General features: G+C 37.3%; 2 protein-coding genes across 3 annotated transcripts in view; one reads left to right on the top strand and one right to left on the bottom strand.

Annotated features, from left to right (window-relative positions):
- Positions 1–5,939, bottom strand: part of LOC140135552 (coiled-coil domain-containing protein 102A-like) — a 37,068-nt gene extending 31,129 nt beyond the window's left edge. Inside the window, exon 1 of the mRNA XM_072157089.1 lies at positions 5,792–5,939. The gene's annotated coding sequence lies outside the window, so the exon portion shown is untranslated. The remainder of the gene's footprint in view (positions 1–5,791) is intronic.
- Positions 5,940–9,220: 3,281 nt separating this feature from the next.
- Positions 9,221–20,322, top strand: part of LOC140135556 (Na(+)/H(+) exchanger beta-like) — a 58,656-nt gene continuing 47,554 nt past the window's right edge. The window contains exon 1 of one of the 2 annotated variants that reach the window (XM_072157095.1): positions 9,221–10,027. In XM_072157095.1, the coding sequence (XP_072013196.1) occupies positions 9,721–10,027 (307 nt within the window). In that variant the 5' untranslated portion in view covers positions 9,221–9,720. Of the gene's footprint in view, positions 10,028–15,526; positions 16,201–20,322 lie in introns of those variants that run through there. The other variant, XM_072157096.1, reaches the window with a different exon arrangement.

Here is a 20,322-nt window from a genome sequence, read left to right as displayed (position 1 = left end):
CTCATCCCGCTCTGGCCACATGTTTAGGAATTTTCACGCAGATCAATTCGTTAAGCAATGGAAAATATTGCCAAATTTGAATTTCGTTTTAAAAGCCTACTCCCCATTAAAAAAAAGTTCTGTAAAATGAAACAAAAGGCTGCCTCAATCTTAATTATTCATTTAAGGCCAGGCCTTCATATCTGAAAATAGCGGAGCTCAGTTAGTCCCTGAACTCAGGAGCTTGACAAGGAGCTCAATTATATAATATCAATATTAAACCATAGGAGCAGCTCAATAAATGCCATTGGTAAAATTATTAGGCCTACGATATTTTATTTGACTGTGATCCGTTTTAATAGGCTATATACACTGTATATACCTTTAAAATTTCTAAAATTGGTGGAATTAAACAAGCTCTAAATTTCTCATACCGTACGTCCAGCATAACCAAGGGCAACTGGGGGTGGGTGGGAAAGCCCCCTAGCTATGGCCATACCCGTAGTGGCGGAACCAGAATTTTTTTCCGGGGCATGGGGGGGGGGGAGTGAATTTGAGACGGGGCACTTGGAAATCATTGCACTAAATTGCCGAAAAAAAAGTGGAAAATTACATAATTGTGGGGATTTTGCCTAAAAACTGTGTGGGAAAGAAAAAATATTGGGGAAATACTGCCCCCCTCTAGCGGCGCCACTGCATATCCATCCATGATGCTAGAATGACGGAAGTTCTGGCGCTGAAATTCAATTTCAATATCACGAAGTTTTTATCAGGGATTTTACCAAGGGAAGGCGATAGGTGTAGGATTTTGCTGATATACCAGGCAACCCGAGAAAGGAACTGAGGTGTGGCTAAATAAGGGAGTGTTCATTATAAATATTTGCCATTATCATACTTTCGACGCCGAGAGCATAATTATTTGAAGCGTACATCGTGTCAGTCACATGGTCACATATTTTCTGTTGAAAGAGAAACGCACATGTCTCTGATTAGCTCGGGATTTAGCTACTGCGGCTGCGTGCTGGCCTGTTGTTGTCCCGGTTGTTGTCGAGTGGAAATGGAAAATTTATGAATGAACTTCCGCAACTTTGCAACATCATCACGCATGGCAGGCGTAGCTGGGATTTTTTTCCAGGAGGGCAAGACTGTAGGCCCTATGGGCGGGGCCCAAATCCACCAAATTTCCCACTGGGGGCGGGGGCCCAAATAGACCATTTTTGCCAGGCTTATTGATAATAATCGTATATGGTAGGCCTATTGAGCTGTATTGCATATCGTTTGGATTCCCCATCTCTCTGCCCCTCCTCTCACCCTCTCTTTTTTTTCCTCTTCCCCCCCTCTTTCCCTCTTTTTTTCCTTGCACTAGGGGGCGGGGGCCCAACTATGCAATTTTTGCAATTGCCCCCCCCCCCCCCGGCAGCTACGCTACTGTCATCACGGTAGACATACGCGGTAGCCAACTACAAGAAAGGTTTACAGACAAATATAGGTCTACTAGGCCTATCAAAATGTTATATTTTTATATTTTCTGGTGGACTCGCGGAGAATATCATGTCATGGAGGTCCCGGCGCTGGGTGGGGGGGTGGGGGGGTGTCAAGGCATTTTGGTATGCCTACCCATGCTTGATTCCGGGAGGATTTTTAGCAGGCCCGACCATTTTTTTTATAAAAACACCTCGGCGGGTCTCTTCAAAACATTTGTACCTCGGGGATGAAAGTCACCCACATTTGGCCTAATTTGACGCTTTTTTATTGGGCACTTTTGCCAAAATGCACCCAAAAGTTGGTCTTCGCTGTAAACCCACCCATCATAGTCGTTGAAAAGGTAGGCCTACCCCAAAACTGTGGCACATCCACGAACCCGAGGGAGAGACCTCCGCGGGGAAAAACACACCTCTAGCGGGACCAGATTTATAATTTAAAATAGGCCTACATTTTGGAAGCCAGTCATCACGACAAAACGGGCCATGGTAGTGTTAATGGTATTAACACTTTGATTTTAGGCTTAAATGATGAGTGTAGGCCTATAAATTGCAAATTTGCACACACCCGGGGAACCTTCTCAAGTTGGTTTGGGTAAGGATGTGAGGCTGTGACACAGAAAAACTACGGTACGACTGATTTTAAACCAAATTTGAATAAAACAGACCCAAAATTGTATCAACTTTTGGACTGAAAGTTTTCGCAAATTTTTACTTTTTCGAGAAAATCATTGAAAAATACCCTTCTTACATGTCTTAAACCTAATTTTCAAGACACTGAGGGTCAATAAAATCATGGCTAAAAATACAACAGAGTCTAAACTAAATGGCTGAAAATGCACCCCAAATCTGCCGCACATCCCCACGCATAATCGTATTTCACCTTATAGATTTTGAAAATTGTCGCAATAAAATAGGCCCGAACTTATCCCAAATTATCCCCGAAAAAATATTTTTTGCAGGTGAGGTTGGAGTCTTATTATTTTTATTCTCAGAGAGGATAGGGGTTGATATTTTTAGCAGGGTACAGTTTGTCTTGTTTTTGTTTTGTTTTTTTACGTTGAAGTTCCAGATTCTTTTTTTCATATAGGCCCCTATTATTATTCTTTTATTATTTATACCCTGTAGGCCTACGTGGGGAAAAATACACACGACAGCTACAGAGAAGCCACGAAAAAACTCCTGTGAAGTGCATGAAAATGACCCGAAAATGTGCCAACCGAAACACCCGAACAGGAAGATAAAATAAAAAAACCAAAAAACAAAACCAAAAACCCAGGAAATTTCCGAAATAATTTCCAAATTCTTTGTCCCCACTAAAATATATTATGAACACTCCCTTATGAAGTCTGCCCTCTTCCGGCTATTCTGGTAGTAGGCGTTGACAATTACCTTACGCGATTACCATATTTTTGAAGCATGTTTGAACCCGATTTGTTCTCTATTCACATTTTTAACGTTGCAAGTAACATTTCAAGACCTCTATTTGTGACAGGTATTTAATTATCTTGCTAGAGATGAGCCTAAAGTTGAAATTCAATATTTCGGATCGCAAAGATCGAGAGATATAAAGTTGCTGAATATCAGTTTAACACCATGGATCATATGGGCGTCGTATATGAACGATTATGATAGCTAAGCAAAATGGCTGGGATACAGGTTGTATAAATACGGACATGAATATTCATGAACTATACAGATTCCATTCTTCTCTAATAATAAAGATGTCAATCACTCTCCTAGACGACAGTTGCTTGGCGCTTGTAAACAAATCGAATAATAGTGCTTGACAAGAGCTAAAAAATAGGCTAAAAACACATTTTCACACATTTTTTCCGGATTTTTTATTTCACATGATAAGTAGACATATTTTCTTACGTATAAGGTAATAATATATTTTTTCTGGAGGTAAAGCCCTTCAACACTTTGTTTAACCTTAAGATGATATTTAGAAAATCATAAAAATACTAAACCAACAGGACCCAAGCTTTTTACTGCTTCTTTTAGTAGAGTTACAGTTTGTTTACCACTGAACACAAATTTTTCTGTTCTTCGACCTTGGCGCATGAAATTAATGAGGCGTGAAAATGGCTCAAAATTAGAAATTTTGACCTTTGACCTCCATTTTCTGCTTGCGCCAACGAGCACCCATCAATCTTGCATACGCACTTGATTCTAAATAATTAGTTTATCCATTTCAACTTGCTTTTTTTCGTGGGTGCTTAATGGCGCAATGAGTTTAAAGCCACAGAAAACAGCACGAGGGCGCTTTTCACTAATATTTTAAACTTGATTATTACGATGCGCCAATGGTAACCCAACAATTTTTTTTGCATCATTGTAATGATACCCATAGAAGGATTCAAAACTCTTTTCTTTTCACTGGGCCAACGTTGGCGCACAATTTTCTAGTGGCTACTAATTGGTAATCCATTTAACGATGTTTATGGGGCCAAAATTTCAATAATTTTTTTCGGACAAACGAAATGAGCGAGGAAGCTAAAATTTTGGGGGTAGTTTCTTGGACTGATGATGCATCATCTTATTTTTTTTTTAAAGAAAATCCATGACGCACTTGAATCACAAAGTCCCATTTCGGTCCCATTCTTACTGACAATGGCTGATAATAACAAACCGCTTGTCTTGGGTCACTGAAATTCCAGTGTAGTAATTGGATTTCTTGCCCCTATAATATACATAACTTTTGTTACCATTGTGTTATTAGTTTTTGAGAAAAATGCAAAAATAGACACAAATTTATCGAGGGGTGTAGTACCCCCTTAGGTGTATATTCCAAAATCTTCTTACAATGCCCTGTTATTGGCCTCACTTTCCATTAACATTTTGCCTTGTAACATCCAAAACAAACCTGACATGTTAACGGTTTGCACACTCAAAGAACAAACCTGGGTATGGTAAAAAATATTTCTACTAGTACTATGGCCTCTCCATGATTTCCAATCTATTTGACCTTTTTATTTCCCCTCTAATTAAATTTCTTCAACAAAATGTCACTCTTTCTGTCTCGGATGTTACATTTGATTCGGATGTTACCATTGTTAACGGAAATGTTGTGTGGCCAACATTTTACATAAAGTCAAGAGGAAGTGAAATCATTTTTCATTTAGATACTTGTTGTCATGTCTACTTCAACTTAATAATGAAAATTCAAAGCTAGTATTGTTCTTCACATAATAAAGACAATATGTATTCTTTCGGATGTACAAAACTGTTAACGGAAAATGAGACCCATTAAAAGTAATGCTTCACCATAATTTGAAAACATTCAACTGATACAAATTTGCACTTGCAATTATTTATATTGCCCTGAGGCAAACATTTAAAGTATTTGTGTATGTTTTACATGATAAAACAATCACTTAGACCATGTTAAAAATAGAGCAAGATTGTTAACGGAAAATGTAACGTCCAAAACATAATTTTCAAGTGCTCAAAATTTTTTCATGTTAGAAATTATTTGGGTAAATCTTGGATTTCTTGGATCTTGTACTAACATGTGTTCATAAAATATTGAACAGAATACTCAGAGCTGATCTGGTTTTATTTTGTAAACAAAACAAATTAGTCACTTTTGTTAGGTTGACAAAATTTCGCGCGAGATCGCAGAGTGTGCAATAACAATACATGGACACAATCACTGACATTTACACAATGGAATAAATGAATTATTTATGACATGCATCGGCTGGATTTTACGATCGAGGTAAGGTTTTTGGCCTGTCCCTGCGTGAATATCCTTAGTTTTCAGCATCAAAGATACTTGCGATGCGACGGCGATGACCAGTTTTTTGCGGACACTTTGATATAAACAGGTATAAACTTTTATAGGTCATAGGGTAGAAACTATAGTTGTACAATTTGTACAAAATATACATTTTGTTATAGGCCTAAAATGTTTACAAAAATATATTGCCAATATATTTTTGTCAATATTATTGGTCCACACGTTGTGCTTGTATTCATGTATACATTCGACGTATAACAAAAAAGTTCCAAGACCTTTATCATGTACACAATTTACAAAATGTGTGTAGAAAATCTATAGGTACCCATGAGTATAATATTGATTCGTTTTACCTCATTTGTTTGGCTCGAAATTAAAAGGCATGAAAGGTGAGAATGAATGTGAGAGCTCTACCAGTGCACAAGGTATTGGTACATGAGATCAGGTATATATACCAGTGACAGTGTGAAAACTAAAATTTAGATACGGATTTCTATTCTTTAATTCAACATCAATGATCATGCAGAGGTTTCAGTTTTTTTACAATATATTCGTCCTAAATATGGAGTGAAAAACATGAACTTACCGACTGTCAACGTTGTCAATGACAATGTAATCAGAAAAGAATTTAGACTGGAATTTGAATCACATCCATGCATCAATCGTAAGCTTTCCTTCCGTCAACTTCTGTGTTGTAAATAAAGCAGAGCAAATTTGCGGAGTTGATTAATTTCATCAGTATCTTTCCATCACTGATCTCAACGATTCATGATGTTTCCTAATACAGATAAAGTGTAGATCTTATAACTAGTAAAAGAGGTTGTAACTTTTTGGAAAGTTTGAAGTGCGCCCGCTGTAATTAATGAATTTGCAATGGGTGTCAGACACAGGTCAGAAGAAATAAAGTGTTTTTTTTCGAAATAAAAAAGCAGAAAGAATATTAATAGTAGCAAATAATTATTATTGGTTGTCTCCAGTTTTAAAGTCCAGTGGCGGGGGATGCCCCCTTGTGAGAATCTTGCTCCCCCGTGGGATACTGGCCGCCCTGATATAAGATTTTAGCCCTTTTTTGTACTCCCCGCCCCGGCTTCCCCACCATCTGAAAAAGTCAGCTTTTAGAGACCGTTCACAAATGACTTGTTAGGAGGGCCTGATGCAAAAAAAAGAGGGGGGGGCGGCTTAAAAGTATTGACCCTCCCAAGAGGGGCCCTGAAAAAATAACCACAAATGTTCCTGGGAAACTGATTGAGTTTATATGATTTTCTATTGGGTTGACCCACTGAATTTTCATGTCAAAAAAAAGGGGGAGCTGAAATTTTTGAGATCTGTAAAGGGGGGGGGGGGAATGTTGTGATGATTTTTTTTGCATCAACAAAAAAATATATTAATTATAAAAAATACAACATGATGGAAGAGGTACAACGATAAGCAAAGCCTGTAAATGCTGCACCCCCTGTATAAATTAAATTACACGAATTAAGTAGAACAAAAACAATACGATACGAGGATCTGTAGCCAAAATTTTTAAAAAAAAGGCACAAATCGGCCTATACCGTAATGAATCAATCAATATTATTTAAATATGGATGAATTTGATGCACTACTGTCCTGTCCGCGTAAAATTGACCGTGAAATCAGAGAAGATCATGTATACTATTTAAATCCGGAAATAAATTTTGACTTTCATCGCTTGGAGGGCGCAGAATCGATGCTGAATTGGTCCCTGGAATTGGTCAATTTGGCGCCCACTCAGGTGGCGCCCGGGGCACTTGCCCCTTCTGTATATCTGGCCGAAAAAAGCGCCTGTTGATGGAATGAACTGCATTGATGCGCGCAATTTCTTCGCAACCAGTCAACTGAATCAAATGAATTTTTCGTATGTGACGCACAATAAAATAGGCTATGCGCTACACTTTAAATAAATGTTTTGATTCCGATGTTTATTTCTCGACTTACGTTCACGTTTATTCACATGGTAATTTTTTTCTGGGACACCCTGTATAGATTCAGATTCAGATTTCAGATTCAGATTTCAGATAGTTCTGAGATTGTGGTCCGATAACTAGCCAAGACATAGGGCTTTTGCATGGGCTAATCAGGTCTTCCCTAACCTTAAAGTTGACATCACTATAGGCTGGTCAGAAAAAAATAGGATGAACACTCCCCGCTTTCCCCTATAATGTTTCATATTGTTACTGTCTGTATTATGTTGTTAATACATTAATATTGTCGAATGAATGATAAACGGTACTGTGAATTCAATCTATAGCAGATCCTCAAAACATAATTTCTTTGTCTCAAATGGTTCAAACAACATGGTGCAGTCATGTCTACAGTAGAATTCATCTCGACCTTTGCAGGACTTAAACCCCATTAAAAGCTATTAAACCAAGATAACACTCATTGAAGCAGCTCAACTGATTGAATCAGATCTTCTCTGGTTGTGTACAAGTGTCTGTTTTCAATGTGCGACATCGCAATAAAGCTGGTATTACAGCTTCAGTTGGGTAACCGATTATAAAGGAAACGAAAGGAAACAATGGTATGTGTACCATTGTTCACGAAATGACACAAAGACCTGCTTTTTGTTAACCAGCATTCTTCAAAATGAGCAACATAATGATTGTTGACTTAACACAGTTTGGAAATAATTTCTTCATATTTTTGGTGTTATCTGTCGTTTACATATCCTTCCTAAAACACAAAAGTGCGACCCTCTCCAAACATCTAAATTAGCTAAAAATTTAGGACATGTTACAAAACTTTATTTTCTAGAACCTATTTAGAATAATTTAAATGTAGCTTTTACCGTTTTTTTTGTGGCATCCTTCAGAAGTGAGCGGTCCGATACCAATATTTTCGGTCAAATCTCCATTCAATTAACACGGGGAGTTGGCTAGCTATGCCTTGCCCTCACTCATATTTTACAAAAGTGCGACCATTTCTGAACATCTAACCTAGCTGTAATTTTAGGTCATGTTAGAGAAATATATTTGCTAGAAGTTTTGGAGAATAAATAAAATATTGGCTGGTTATTTTTCACACAGTGATGTTAACTAGGCAAGTGTCCATTCTCCCAACATACATCATTTGTTGAGGTCACACGTCAATGGTGAGAGCACTGTGTATTGTGTATAGGAAAACGGACAGTAACTGCAGTAGGCCTATGATTAACCAAATAAAGTGTGATTTCAGTGAAAATTGTAATTATCACAATTTAATTTCGTGGGATCATTTGCAAGTGTCCATTCTCCCAACATACATCATTTGTTGAGGTCACACGTCAATGGTGAGAGCACTGTGTATTGTGTATAGGAAAACGGACAGTAACTGCAGTAGGCCTATGATTAACCAAATAAAGTGTGATTTCAGTGAAAATTGTAATTATCACAATTTAATTTCGTGGGATCATTTGCACTAATGTGGTCCATCAAGTGAACCAAAAAGCCTGGGTGAAATTAGAGATTATTGTCACCCAGTAGAAGAAAAATTAACGGTTTAATTTAAATTAATGAATTCTTTCACTTTTTTTGGCAATTTTCTTTAACCTGTTTTGACTATAGACTCTCACGAGTTCAGCCTTTTCAAGGTGTCACTGAGCTAGTGTCGCGAGAAAAGTGGAGTGGCACAAAAAGCTGCAAAATATAGCCTGCCTACTGGCAAAATGGACTTAGGACGAGTAAATTGCCGGGTTCAAAGATGACATATCAGCTTTATACCAACGCCTAAAGTGGATAAAATAAAAGTACCTAAAAAGCTAAAAAGTATTTGAAAGCTGAATATCTTATATAGCATACCATTTGCATAGATGTAAAACCAGTCATTTTTCCTTGACCATTTTTATTGGGACGGGCTGTACACCAGATCAGTGAATGATTGTGAAAGTTACTCAAGCGCAGAGAGCCAGTCAACAGTAACAATTATTTAAGAAAGGTTAAAGGTAAACATAGGTAAACACTAACTAACCTTGAAAATCAAAAGCAAATCAAACTGCCTGTATTAATATGAAGTGTTTGTTCCGATATATCGGTGGTTTACTTGACAAGATCAACACGGAAGTGAAAAATCAAGGAACTCATGAGTTCTGACATGGAATAATTGGTGGTTCTGAGTACATGAGTGGACATTTTAGAAGTTGCTAACCAGGACACGGGGTGTGGTGGTGTCGTAGGTTTTCATCATATAAAATAATGTTTTGGAGATATAGGGGATGAGCTGTTTATTTTCCGTGTAGCATGTTTTGCATCTTTGCTGTAGTGATCATCGAGTTCAAGTACTGCACGTCGAAGACCTAGGCTCGAACCCATGAGGAGGAACTATCCAAAAATCGACCAAAATACAGGCCTACCGGTACTTCTAGAGACTGCGGAACTCAGTCTTCAATGATAGTCCATAGTCATGACCATGAATTTTGACACATTTGTTTGAAGGCAGACAATGATTTGTGATCATTTTGGCATGGTGCATGTAATTACGAATAATATAATTACCCATTTCATATAGAGAAAGCCCAAAATGTATCCAGCGTGCTTCCGAAGCAAAAAGATGTTTGGAATCACAATCCGCGTGTTCTTCTTCAATGTTATCTTATTAACTGTAGTATCTGTGGTAGCATCACAAGCCACCACTGGATCACCAGATTACTCCACAGAGACGACGGATGAAAACCACACTGAACATCATGAAGATGAGTTTCATCATCTTCCAGAAGAATGTGAGGAGAATATAACACATTTTGAAGTGGTTAGCTTTGAGTGGCATGAGGTGATGACACCATTTGGAATTGCAATATGGGTCCTCATTGCAAGTATTGCAAAGTTGGGTAAGTATTATAGGCCTAGTTTGAAATTATTCTTAAGTTTTTGTTCCATTACCGTTCTTTTTTGATCTTTTTGTGCCGATGCGAGCCCCTTTTTATACTTTGATTACAAACAAAATGGAAACTTATGAAAATATTGCAACAAATGTTCAAGTGGTCACACATGTATCAACAGCAATACCAAAATTGCTGTAATGGTGTATGACTGTTCATACCATAGAGATGTATTGTGATAATTTATACAGCTGTATGGATTTTACTCACTAACCCATCTTTGTGCTGCCATATCCCTTTTAAAGGGATTTTAATGTTTTCGTTTTACATTATATCCTGTAAATCTGGGCCTGGAGCGGGAAGCACCGCTCCTAGGAAATGACAGACAAAATTGAGGAAATAATGCTTGGGGAGAAAAAAGAAAGAGTGGAAAAAGAGGGAGATAGAAGAAAAAGAAAAGATGAGAGGAAGAGGGAAAGGAAAAGAGGAAAGAAAAGAAGAGGAGGAATGAGGTAGAAGATGACGTAGAGGGAACATATCTCAGCAAAAATAACATACTTTAGTGAGTAGGCATGAAGCTACTAAATGGAAAAGAGGAAATCTCAAGACACTGGTTGTGCAAAATTTTGAGGAATTCACCTGAAAAGAGGAAGATGTTGGTGTTAGAATGTGGAAATTGGTAATAATGAATACAAATCATCACCAGAGGAGGTATTAAATGTAATTGAACAGAAAAAAAGAAGTTGGGGGAAGGCAGATATGGAAACAGGGCACATATCTGAGTAACTTAATACAGACGCGGCAATGAGGAAAACAAATCTTGAGGAAATTTAGAAAGAAGAACCATATAAAGCACTGAACAAATTGTAAAGGGTATAGTTGAAGGAAATGGACCTATCAACATGAAATGGTTTTACATTAAAAAGGCAATAACCAACCATGGTAACAGAAATGGAGATAAAGGTTAAGCGAGGCCTGAGTGGCACCTACTGAACAACACAATTTGAGGAAATTAAAAGGAAACAAATGGAGAAGGCCAAATCATTAAAAAATACTTGAACTTGATATGCAAATTTGATGAACTATTGATGCAAAAATTGAGGAAGTTTAAACTAAGTTATTTTACCAAGTTTAAGGATGACCATTTATTAATTAAATTAATTTTAATTATTTATGTGTTATATAATGCATCCCCATTGCACAAAATTTGAAAATCCTAAATAAGGGGCTATAGGACCTTTTTTTATTATTTATTTTATTTTTTATTTTTTGGTTTTTTTTAAACCAAGAAACCTGCCGTACTTTTTTTTTCGCTCAATAGGCCCTACTCGCAAATGGCAAAAATTCGACCTTTTAGTTTTGTCCCTGGTTCGCGATTATTCGGGTATAACTTGTGGGAGGTGTCGCCCATCGCCAAATTGAACTATTTTGGCCACTTAGCTTCGGATTTACACCCTTGACCACATGCAGTGCGATTTTACACCTCTCCCACTGCAATAGATATGCTTTACATTTTCTAATCCTTCTTTGCTTTATACTATGTTAATGTTACAATTTTTTTAATCAAGAAAATTTTATCCAAACGGTTACATTTACATTTTAGCACATCACATCAAAGCTCATGCATTGGGCGCCCATTCCTTTTTAAAGGAATTTTTATTTTGTGCAAAATCCACTCATCGGATCCACTCAAGATCCAATTTTTGTTGACGCGGGATTTGACGCAGGTCATGATCCACCTTATACTGAACAGAGTATGCCTATTACTACACACACCGCCATGCGCCATTTCACTGTTGGAGTTCAAAAAAAAAAATCTGTAATGATTTCCGCATAGATGTGGCCTACCTTTTAAATTAAAATTACCCTTTCTTTTCAGACCGTTTCCGACGTACCAAATCTGTATTCGCTTTAACCAAAACATCTTAATAACCAAAAATCACATCATCAAATAGCTTTTATTTCTCAGCCAATTTCAACTTCCTGAGACACGTTAAGCCTACGTTAGATAAACAAAGATGTGATGATGAAGGTGGAACTTTTTTAATTAATGACCCTCGTATACTCAAAATGGACTTAGGACAAGTTCAAATTCCTGGGTTCATCAGCTTACCAACGCCCAACGCAAACACCAAATTGGATCAAACGAAAGTACCTAAAAAGCTCTAAAAAGTTTTTGAAAGCTGAATATCTTATCATTAGAGAATGAATTTAGAGAAAACCTTCTGATAATTACAAACATTCGTTGAGCAGCAAGACCTTCCCTCTATTCGCCACTTGCACGGTTCCGCCATTTATGCACTATGTGCGGGAGAGCCTCGAACTGGCAGCATACATGAATGGGAATTGAACCAGTCATATAACATTCTGTGTAAGGTTACGTAATTCTTCCTTTCATGTATGCTGCCAGTTCGAGGCTCTCCCCGCATATAGTGCATAATGGCGGAACCGTGCAAGTGGCGAATAAGCTTTTAATCCGATAAGCTGTATGTGGAACAATTATCAAACCATCTGATTCTGTACGCAACCTTGGAGTTCTTTTTGATTCAACCATGTCTATGTCATCTCAAATATCTGCTGTGTCTCGCTCTTTAAATTATCATCTTCGTAATATAGGACGCATTCGCTGTTATATTGATAAAGATACTTGCAACCATGCTGTCCGCTCACTTGTTATTTCTCGAATTGATTATTGTAACTCTTTATTATATGGTACCACTGTAAAAAACACACAAAAACTACAAAAGATACAAAACAGAGCTGCCAGACTTGTATTCAAGGCAAACCGTATGGAACACACCACTCCTCTGCTGAAAGAGCTTCACTGGCTTCCAGTAAAAGAGCGTATTACCTACAAACTACTCGCATTCGCTTATAAAAGCAGACATGAAACAACACCACTGTACATACAAAATCTCCTAAAATCTCACACATTTTCTGATGGTATGTTCCTCCGATCACATGCTGATGGCAGTCTGCTTGAATGTAAAAGAACTCACACATCATATGGGAATAATGCCTTCTGCAATTCTGTGCCAGCTCTCTGGAACAAATTACCTGTAGAACTTCGTACTTCACATAGTCTGGCCACTTTTAAATCTAATCTGAAAACCTATTTGTTTCCAAACTAAGTTTTTTTTATTTTTAATTAAGTTGTACATTTTACTGTAGCCTAAGATGTAGTGTAAGTTGTACTTTTAAGATCATTGTAAAGCGCTTTGTTCATACTTATGCTAAGGCGCTATATAAATTCCGTTTATTATTATTATTATTATTGTATTATCTATTTGTTTTCATGAATTGGAAGATATTCTTTGATGTATTACTGAGCTCAATCATCTGAAATTACTGAAGTCACCCAGGCTGGTGGCTCGGCACGGTATTTTATTAACAGAAGGTTTTCTCCAAATTCATTTCCAAATGTATAGCATATTTATCATGTTTATACCATTTGCATCAAAATACCTTATGGATGTAAATCAGTCATGTTTTCTTGACCATTTTTATTGGGACGGGCTGTATACCCGATCAGTGAATGATTGTGAAAGTTACTCAAGCGCAGAGAGCTGGTGAAAATTATTTAAGAAAGGTTGAGGGATCTAGAATGAGCGTTTATTGCGTTTCGACAGTATTTTTTTGTGGGACATGAGAGCACATCAGACATATCGAATTGCATTCTGAATACGAAGAATGTCTTTCTGATATCAAATAATTTTCTTTTTTTTAAATCACAATATAATACAAATTTTATGACAAATAATATAAAAATTTGATATTTTTCAAATTTTTGATATATAACAGTCCTCGAAGTAAATTATATAAATCTAATGATATATTCTTAAAGTGTATGTAGCTGGGAGAAAAGCCGACGGTCAATTGAAAATTTTGACCTTTCATATTGAAGATATGGATTTTTTGCCCAAAAGACCTCATTTTTTGGGTGTTTTTGGAAAAAAAATCCATATATTCAATACGAAAGGTCAAAATTTTCAATTGATCGTCGGCTTTTTATCCCACCTACATACACTTTAAGTATAAATCATCAGATTTATAAAGTTTACTTCAAGTACTGTTAAATATCAAAAATATCAATTTTTAATGATTTGCCATAAAATGTGTATTAAATTGCGAATTTCAAAAATCAAAATTATTTGATATCAGAAGGACATTCTTCGTATTCAGAATGCAATTCGATATGTCTGATGTGCTCTAATGTCCCAAAATAAATACTGTCCAAACGTTCATACCCCAGCCCTTAAGGGATCTAAAATGAGCGTTTATTGCGTTTCGACAGTATTTTTGTGGGACATGAGAGCACCTCAGACCTATCGAATTGCATTCTGAATACGAAGCATGTCTTTCTGATATCAAATAATTTTCATTTTTGAAAATCACAATATAATACAAATTTTATGACAGATTATAAAAATTTGATATTTTTCAAATTTTTGATATATAACAGTACTCGAAGTAAATTATATAAATCTAATGACATATTCTTAAAGTGTATGTAGCAGGGAGGAAAAGCCGACGGTCAATTGAAAATTTTGACCTTTCATGTTGAAGATATGGATTTTTTGCCCAAAAGACCTATTTTTTTTTGGTGTTTTGGGAAAAAAAATCCATATCTTCAATACGGAAGGTCAAAATTTTCAATTGATCGTCGGCTTTTCATCCCACCTACGTACACTTTAAGTATAAATCATCAGATTTATGAAGTTTACTCCAAGTACTGTTAAATATCAAAAATATCATTTTTAATGATTTGCCATAAAATGTGTATTAAATTGCGAATTTCAAAAATCAAAATTATTTGATATCAGAATGACATTCTTCGTATTCAGAATGCAATTCGATATGTCTGATGTGCTCTAATGTCCCACAATAAATACTGTCCAAACGTTCATACCACAGCCCTTAAGGTTAGCAACTATTTTAAACTGTTGCAATTTGGTAGTTCACAGCATCTTGCGAATGGTAGTGAGCTTTAGCAAAAATTCAATTGATTGATCATTTCATAGACAGTGTATATAAGAATTCAAATAGGCCTATCACAGATATACTTTTGTAGGTCCTTTGGTTTTTGAGGTACATGTATGTTGTAAAGAGGGCTGAACAACAACACTTTTGTAAAACGTAACATAACTCATTACAATAAATCAAGCAAGTTTTCAAAGTATGATTTTGTAGAATGAACTGCTGCAAAACATCAAAGCGTTATTTTTCAATTATATATTGATTTAGATAATGAAAATCGATTTTTGTTTTGGTTGCTTCGATCAACAATACATCGTGTACCCTTAAAGCATGTTAAAAGTAAACGCTAACTATCAAAAGCAAATCAAACTGCCTATATAGGAAGTGTTAGTTCTGATAATATCGGTGGTTTACGTTACAAGAACAACACGGAAGTGAAATAGCAAGGAACTGAGTTCTGAGCATGAGTGGACATATCAGAAGTTGCTATAAAACAGGACACGGGTGTGGAGTATACTGGTGTGTCGCAGGTTTTCATCATATAAAATAATGTTTTGGAGGCATATGAGCTGTTTAATTTCCATGTAGCATGTTTTGCACCTTTGCTGTAGTGATCATCGAGTTCACAGTACTGGCTCGAACTCATCACCCTGGAGGAACTATATAGGCCTCAAAAATATATAGGCACACAAAAATCGACCAAAATACAGGCCTACCGGTACTTCTAACAGCTTCTAACTGCGGAACACCGTTTTCAATGATAGTCCATAGGTTATGACCATATTGGAATTTTGACACATTTATCTTGAGGCAGACTGTGATCTGTGATCATTTTGGTATATGGTGCATATAATTACCAATATCATTGCCCATTCAACATAGAGAAAGAGACAGGCCATAAAAACACAAAATGTGTCTCCTAGCGTGCTTCCGAAGCAAAAGGATGTTTGGAATCACAATCCGCGTGCTCTTCTTCAATGCTATCTTATTAACAGTAGCATCTGTGGTAGCATCACAAGCCACCACTGGATCACCAGCAGATTACTCCACAGAGGCGGATAAAAACCACACTGACTTTGATGATCTTCCAGAAGAATGTGAAGAAACTATAACACATTTTGAAGTGGTTGGGTTAGAGTGGCATGAGGTGATGACACCATTTGGAATTGCAATATGGGTCCTCATTGCAAGTGTTGCCAAGTTGGGTAAGTATTTTATGTTTTTAGGCCTAATTTGAAATGTATTCTATTTACATTTTTGTTCCATTGTCGTTCTTTTTAATTCTTTTGTGCTGATACGAGCCCTTTTTATACTTTGATATAGTTTTCTGTTTTATAAATTTACGAACAAAACGGAAACTTGTGAATATTGCAACAAAATGTTGAAATGGTTATATCAACAGCAATACCAAAATTGGTGTATGACTGTTTGTACCGTGCACTGAAGAGATGTATTGTGATAATTTATACAGCTGTGTGGATGTTACTCACCATGTATTTAATTACTCTTTGTGCTGGCACGTCCCTTTTAAAGGGATTTTATTGTTTTGTATATCCTGTAAAATAATCTGGGCCTGTAACAACTGGTACAACTTCCTATCTTTTCCTTTACCTGCGATAACAACCTCGCATCCATGGTTCCGGTTCCAGTGCTATGTCATTTTACTATAAGGTCATGTACTTCCATGGATAGAACCTATAATTAGGAACCCAAATAGCCTATAGTTATGCATAAACTGAAAAGGGTTCTGCAAAGGCCAGAAAAACCCCAATTAGAATAAGGTTCTGCAGATGTACCCGGGAGATGTACCCATATAAAACCCTTCACTCTTCTAGAGCTCTTATATAATACGCATTCTTCGGCTGTCCTCTTAGGGCATCTTCAAATGGTTCTTTAAAGAACCAAGAACCATTAAAGGTTCTCCAAAGAAACTTTGGAACCCCTCTTAGTTCGATAATGAACATCTTCTGATTCTTGAATATATAAAGAATCCTCGTTGACCTACGGAACAAAAAGGTTCTTTTTCTTGTTTCCATCCTCCATGCTTCAGGCTGGCCTAGGTCAGCATTATGCTTTTAGCTCCGTTTTAGCCTTGTTTGAGCACTTTTTTGCTTATGCCAGTCCCATCAATAATTCTCCGCACCCAATAATCCTAGGTGAAGTTAATTAAGTTAATAAAATAGAGGGAAAATGGGTGTTTGTGACCTTTATTTTGCAAAATTTTCTTATTCCGACAGTGAAACCCCCCTCAAAACCCCTTTTTCAATTTTCAGTCCCACCCCCATGTTGAAAATCTTCCTTAGAAGCTAATGCATTATCCCAATCATCTTTTCCCCGAAATTTTTATTTTGGCCCTCACCCTCCAACCAGTGGCGTAGATTTCTTTTTGACATTGGGGGGGATGGAGTTGGAAAAAATTCTGAAAGTATAGTAAATGCAGCATCTTTTGGCGACAGAATAAGCTTATTGTACAAACGCGCGAAAATTTGCACTTTGGGGGCTAAAATGGGCAAATATGAGGTTAATTTGGTCAGAAACCCATTATTAGGCGTCAACATTGGGGGGATGATTGTATGGACCATCCCCCCCTGACAAAATATTGGGGGGATAACCCCCCCCCCCATCCCCCGGGATCTACGCCTATGCCTCCAACCAGTGGCGCAGCGTGTGTCATCATATTGGGGGAGCACCGGGTCTGATGGGGGGGGCACAAGCCATTTTCGGCCATTTTCCTATGGGATTTTAAAATTTGACGCTACGCCACTGCCTCCAACCAAGAAAGCTGGCTCCGCACCCCCCAAGTTAGTTGACACGTCTTTTTACCTAGGTGGGTTTTGGATTCGAGATTTTCTTCCGCTGGCAACAGAGACTCATCTATCAGGGCACAGTTCTTGAACTCCAATATATTTGTATATTCATTGAATAACCTTTGACAAATCAGAGTCTATGGACAAATTTGGGTACAAAAAAACTCATACTCTGTAACAAATTCAAAATGCTATGTCACTTGCACATATAATCATGGAAGTATAGTGAGCATGGTCAGAACAGAGATCAAAAGTAGAATCAGACTTGCAGCTGGAAGTTGATTCCCAATTGGGTAATAAAACCACAGCTTGCTGCAACTCTAATTTCACTGACCTCCAAGCAGGTGATGTCAGCCACTTACTCCGATTTCACCATTCAGAAGTTCACTGTTGTTGTGGATATTATAATGTGCAGATGATGAGCATTGATCATGTTGAGCTAGGTACTGTTTTGCAGTGTTGTAGTCGAGACCGGCCTATCCGAGACCAAGACCGAGACCGAGACCAGGCAGTCCGAGATCGAGACCAAGACCGAGACCGGCTGGTCCGAGACTGAGACCAAGACCGAGACCGGCAGGTCCGAGACCAAGACCGAGACCGAGACCGGGCTTGAAAGTATTATCATTAATGAATGACAACTTTCTCGGTGACTGGTGGTATATGATGGGTCATACAATCCATTTTTAGTGCTAGCTTTTTAAGCAAGGATACCAAAATTCAATTATTTTTAAAACATTTGGATCCAAAACAAGATACATAAGGCGATTCAAATGACCTGTTAGTAACATCACAATAATAATATTGGGCCCAAAACCTATAAAAGAATGCACTCAAAAAGTTCTATGATAAAATGCATCTTTGACCATGGTGCCTTAAAAGTTGCATGGCGTTATCTGCTATCCCTGCCATATGTCTAAGTATGGAATTTGTCCCTTTTTAAAGAAATAATAAATGCAATGCACTAGTCGTTCATATAATATTTCGAGACAATCTCTCAGCAAACACAAGGTTTTTGAAACGTTAAAGAACATTTTCCCAACAAGTTGTATAACGCTTTAATAACTTTGGCCTAATGTGGACTTTAGGAAAGATTTTAAAATAATACTTATCAAAAATATTATAAAAATGTTGTCAAATGTTAAACTTTGAAATAACAGTACGACCATTATGTACAACAAAATCGCAACTGTTATTGTAAAATATTATAAAAACTTGTCATAACCGTTGTATGTACATTTTAATATATCTAGTATTACCTTTGTGAGTCCTTTCAATGGCTTTCATGTTGCCACTTTTTTGCACGTATAAAAAAGATTATTTGGGCAAATGCACCAATGAAATTGTTTAAAGTAGATGTTAACAGAACTGGATTCTGGAAATTGAGTTAGAATTTATTTCATAAATATATACAATGTTTTGAACACTTACTAAATAAATGAGAAGGCCGAGTCCTGATGTAAGATTGAGAATATTATTAATTGAGGATTTTTTTAGTGAAATATTTAATGATTCAAAATGATGGAAAACTGTCTGAGCAGAATTGCTGCCAGATAACCAGAATAGTGCTATTTTGCCGGTCTCGAACCCGGTCTCGGACCGAGACCTCGAGACCAGGAGGGCCGAGACCGAGACCAAGACCGGGCCGAGACCGAGACCAAGACCAGAAGCTTAGCTGGTCTCGAGACCGAGGCCGGTCTCGAGACCTACAACACTGCTGTTTTGCTATCCAATCTTTCTTCTTTCTTCTTCTTCTTTCTGACAATAACTTCAAATTGCTTCTCCTCCTACATGTTACATATACACCCTACAATTATGTCACTTGCACCACACAGACCCTAGAAAGTTCTATGGTCTGTGCTTGCACATATGTATCGGCTATATCCAGTGACCATAGGGTCTAAACAGAATTGAGGTCAAAGGTCATTAAGAGGGCATTTCCGGTATTTAACCAAATACCTTCAAAATGCTTCTTCTGTCACATATTATATATAGTACAATGATGTCATTTGCATATATGCATCGGCTATACCACACGCCTATAACTTGCATAAAGAATTGGGGTCAAAGGTCATTAAGGGGGTAAAATCTTACAATTGTATTATCTGGATATCTGTAAGGGGTGTGGGGCTCAAACTCGGTGACGACAAATCTCATGACCAGGGGAACGTTTTGCAGGGGTCAGGTCAAAGGTCATGCAGAGGTGAAATTTTAGAAATGCATTTCCTGTACATCTGTAAGGAGTACGGGGCTCAAACTTAGTGACAACAAACTTAATGATCAGGGGAACATTTTGGAACACTTTGCAGGGGTCGGTCAAAGGTTATCTGGGGTTAAATCTTAGAATTCACTTTCTGGATACCTGTAAGGGGTATGGGACTCAAATTCAGTGACAACAAATCTCATGACCAGGGGAACATTTTGCAGGGGTCAGGTCAAAGTTCATATAGAGGTCAAATCTTAAAATGTCTTTTCTGGACATCTGTAAACGGTACGGGACTCAAACTCGGTGACAACAAACTT

This window comes from Amphiura filiformis, chromosome 16 (assembly GCF_039555335.1).
Source record: "Amphiura filiformis chromosome 16, Afil_fr2py, whole genome shotgun sequence".
In the NCBI taxonomy this organism is placed as follows: Eukaryota; Metazoa; Echinodermata; class Ophiuroidea; order Amphilepidida; family Amphiuridae; genus Amphiura; species Amphiura filiformis.
Note: the sequence above shows the minus strand (reverse complement) of the source record. Positions and strands in the feature narration are given on the sequence as shown.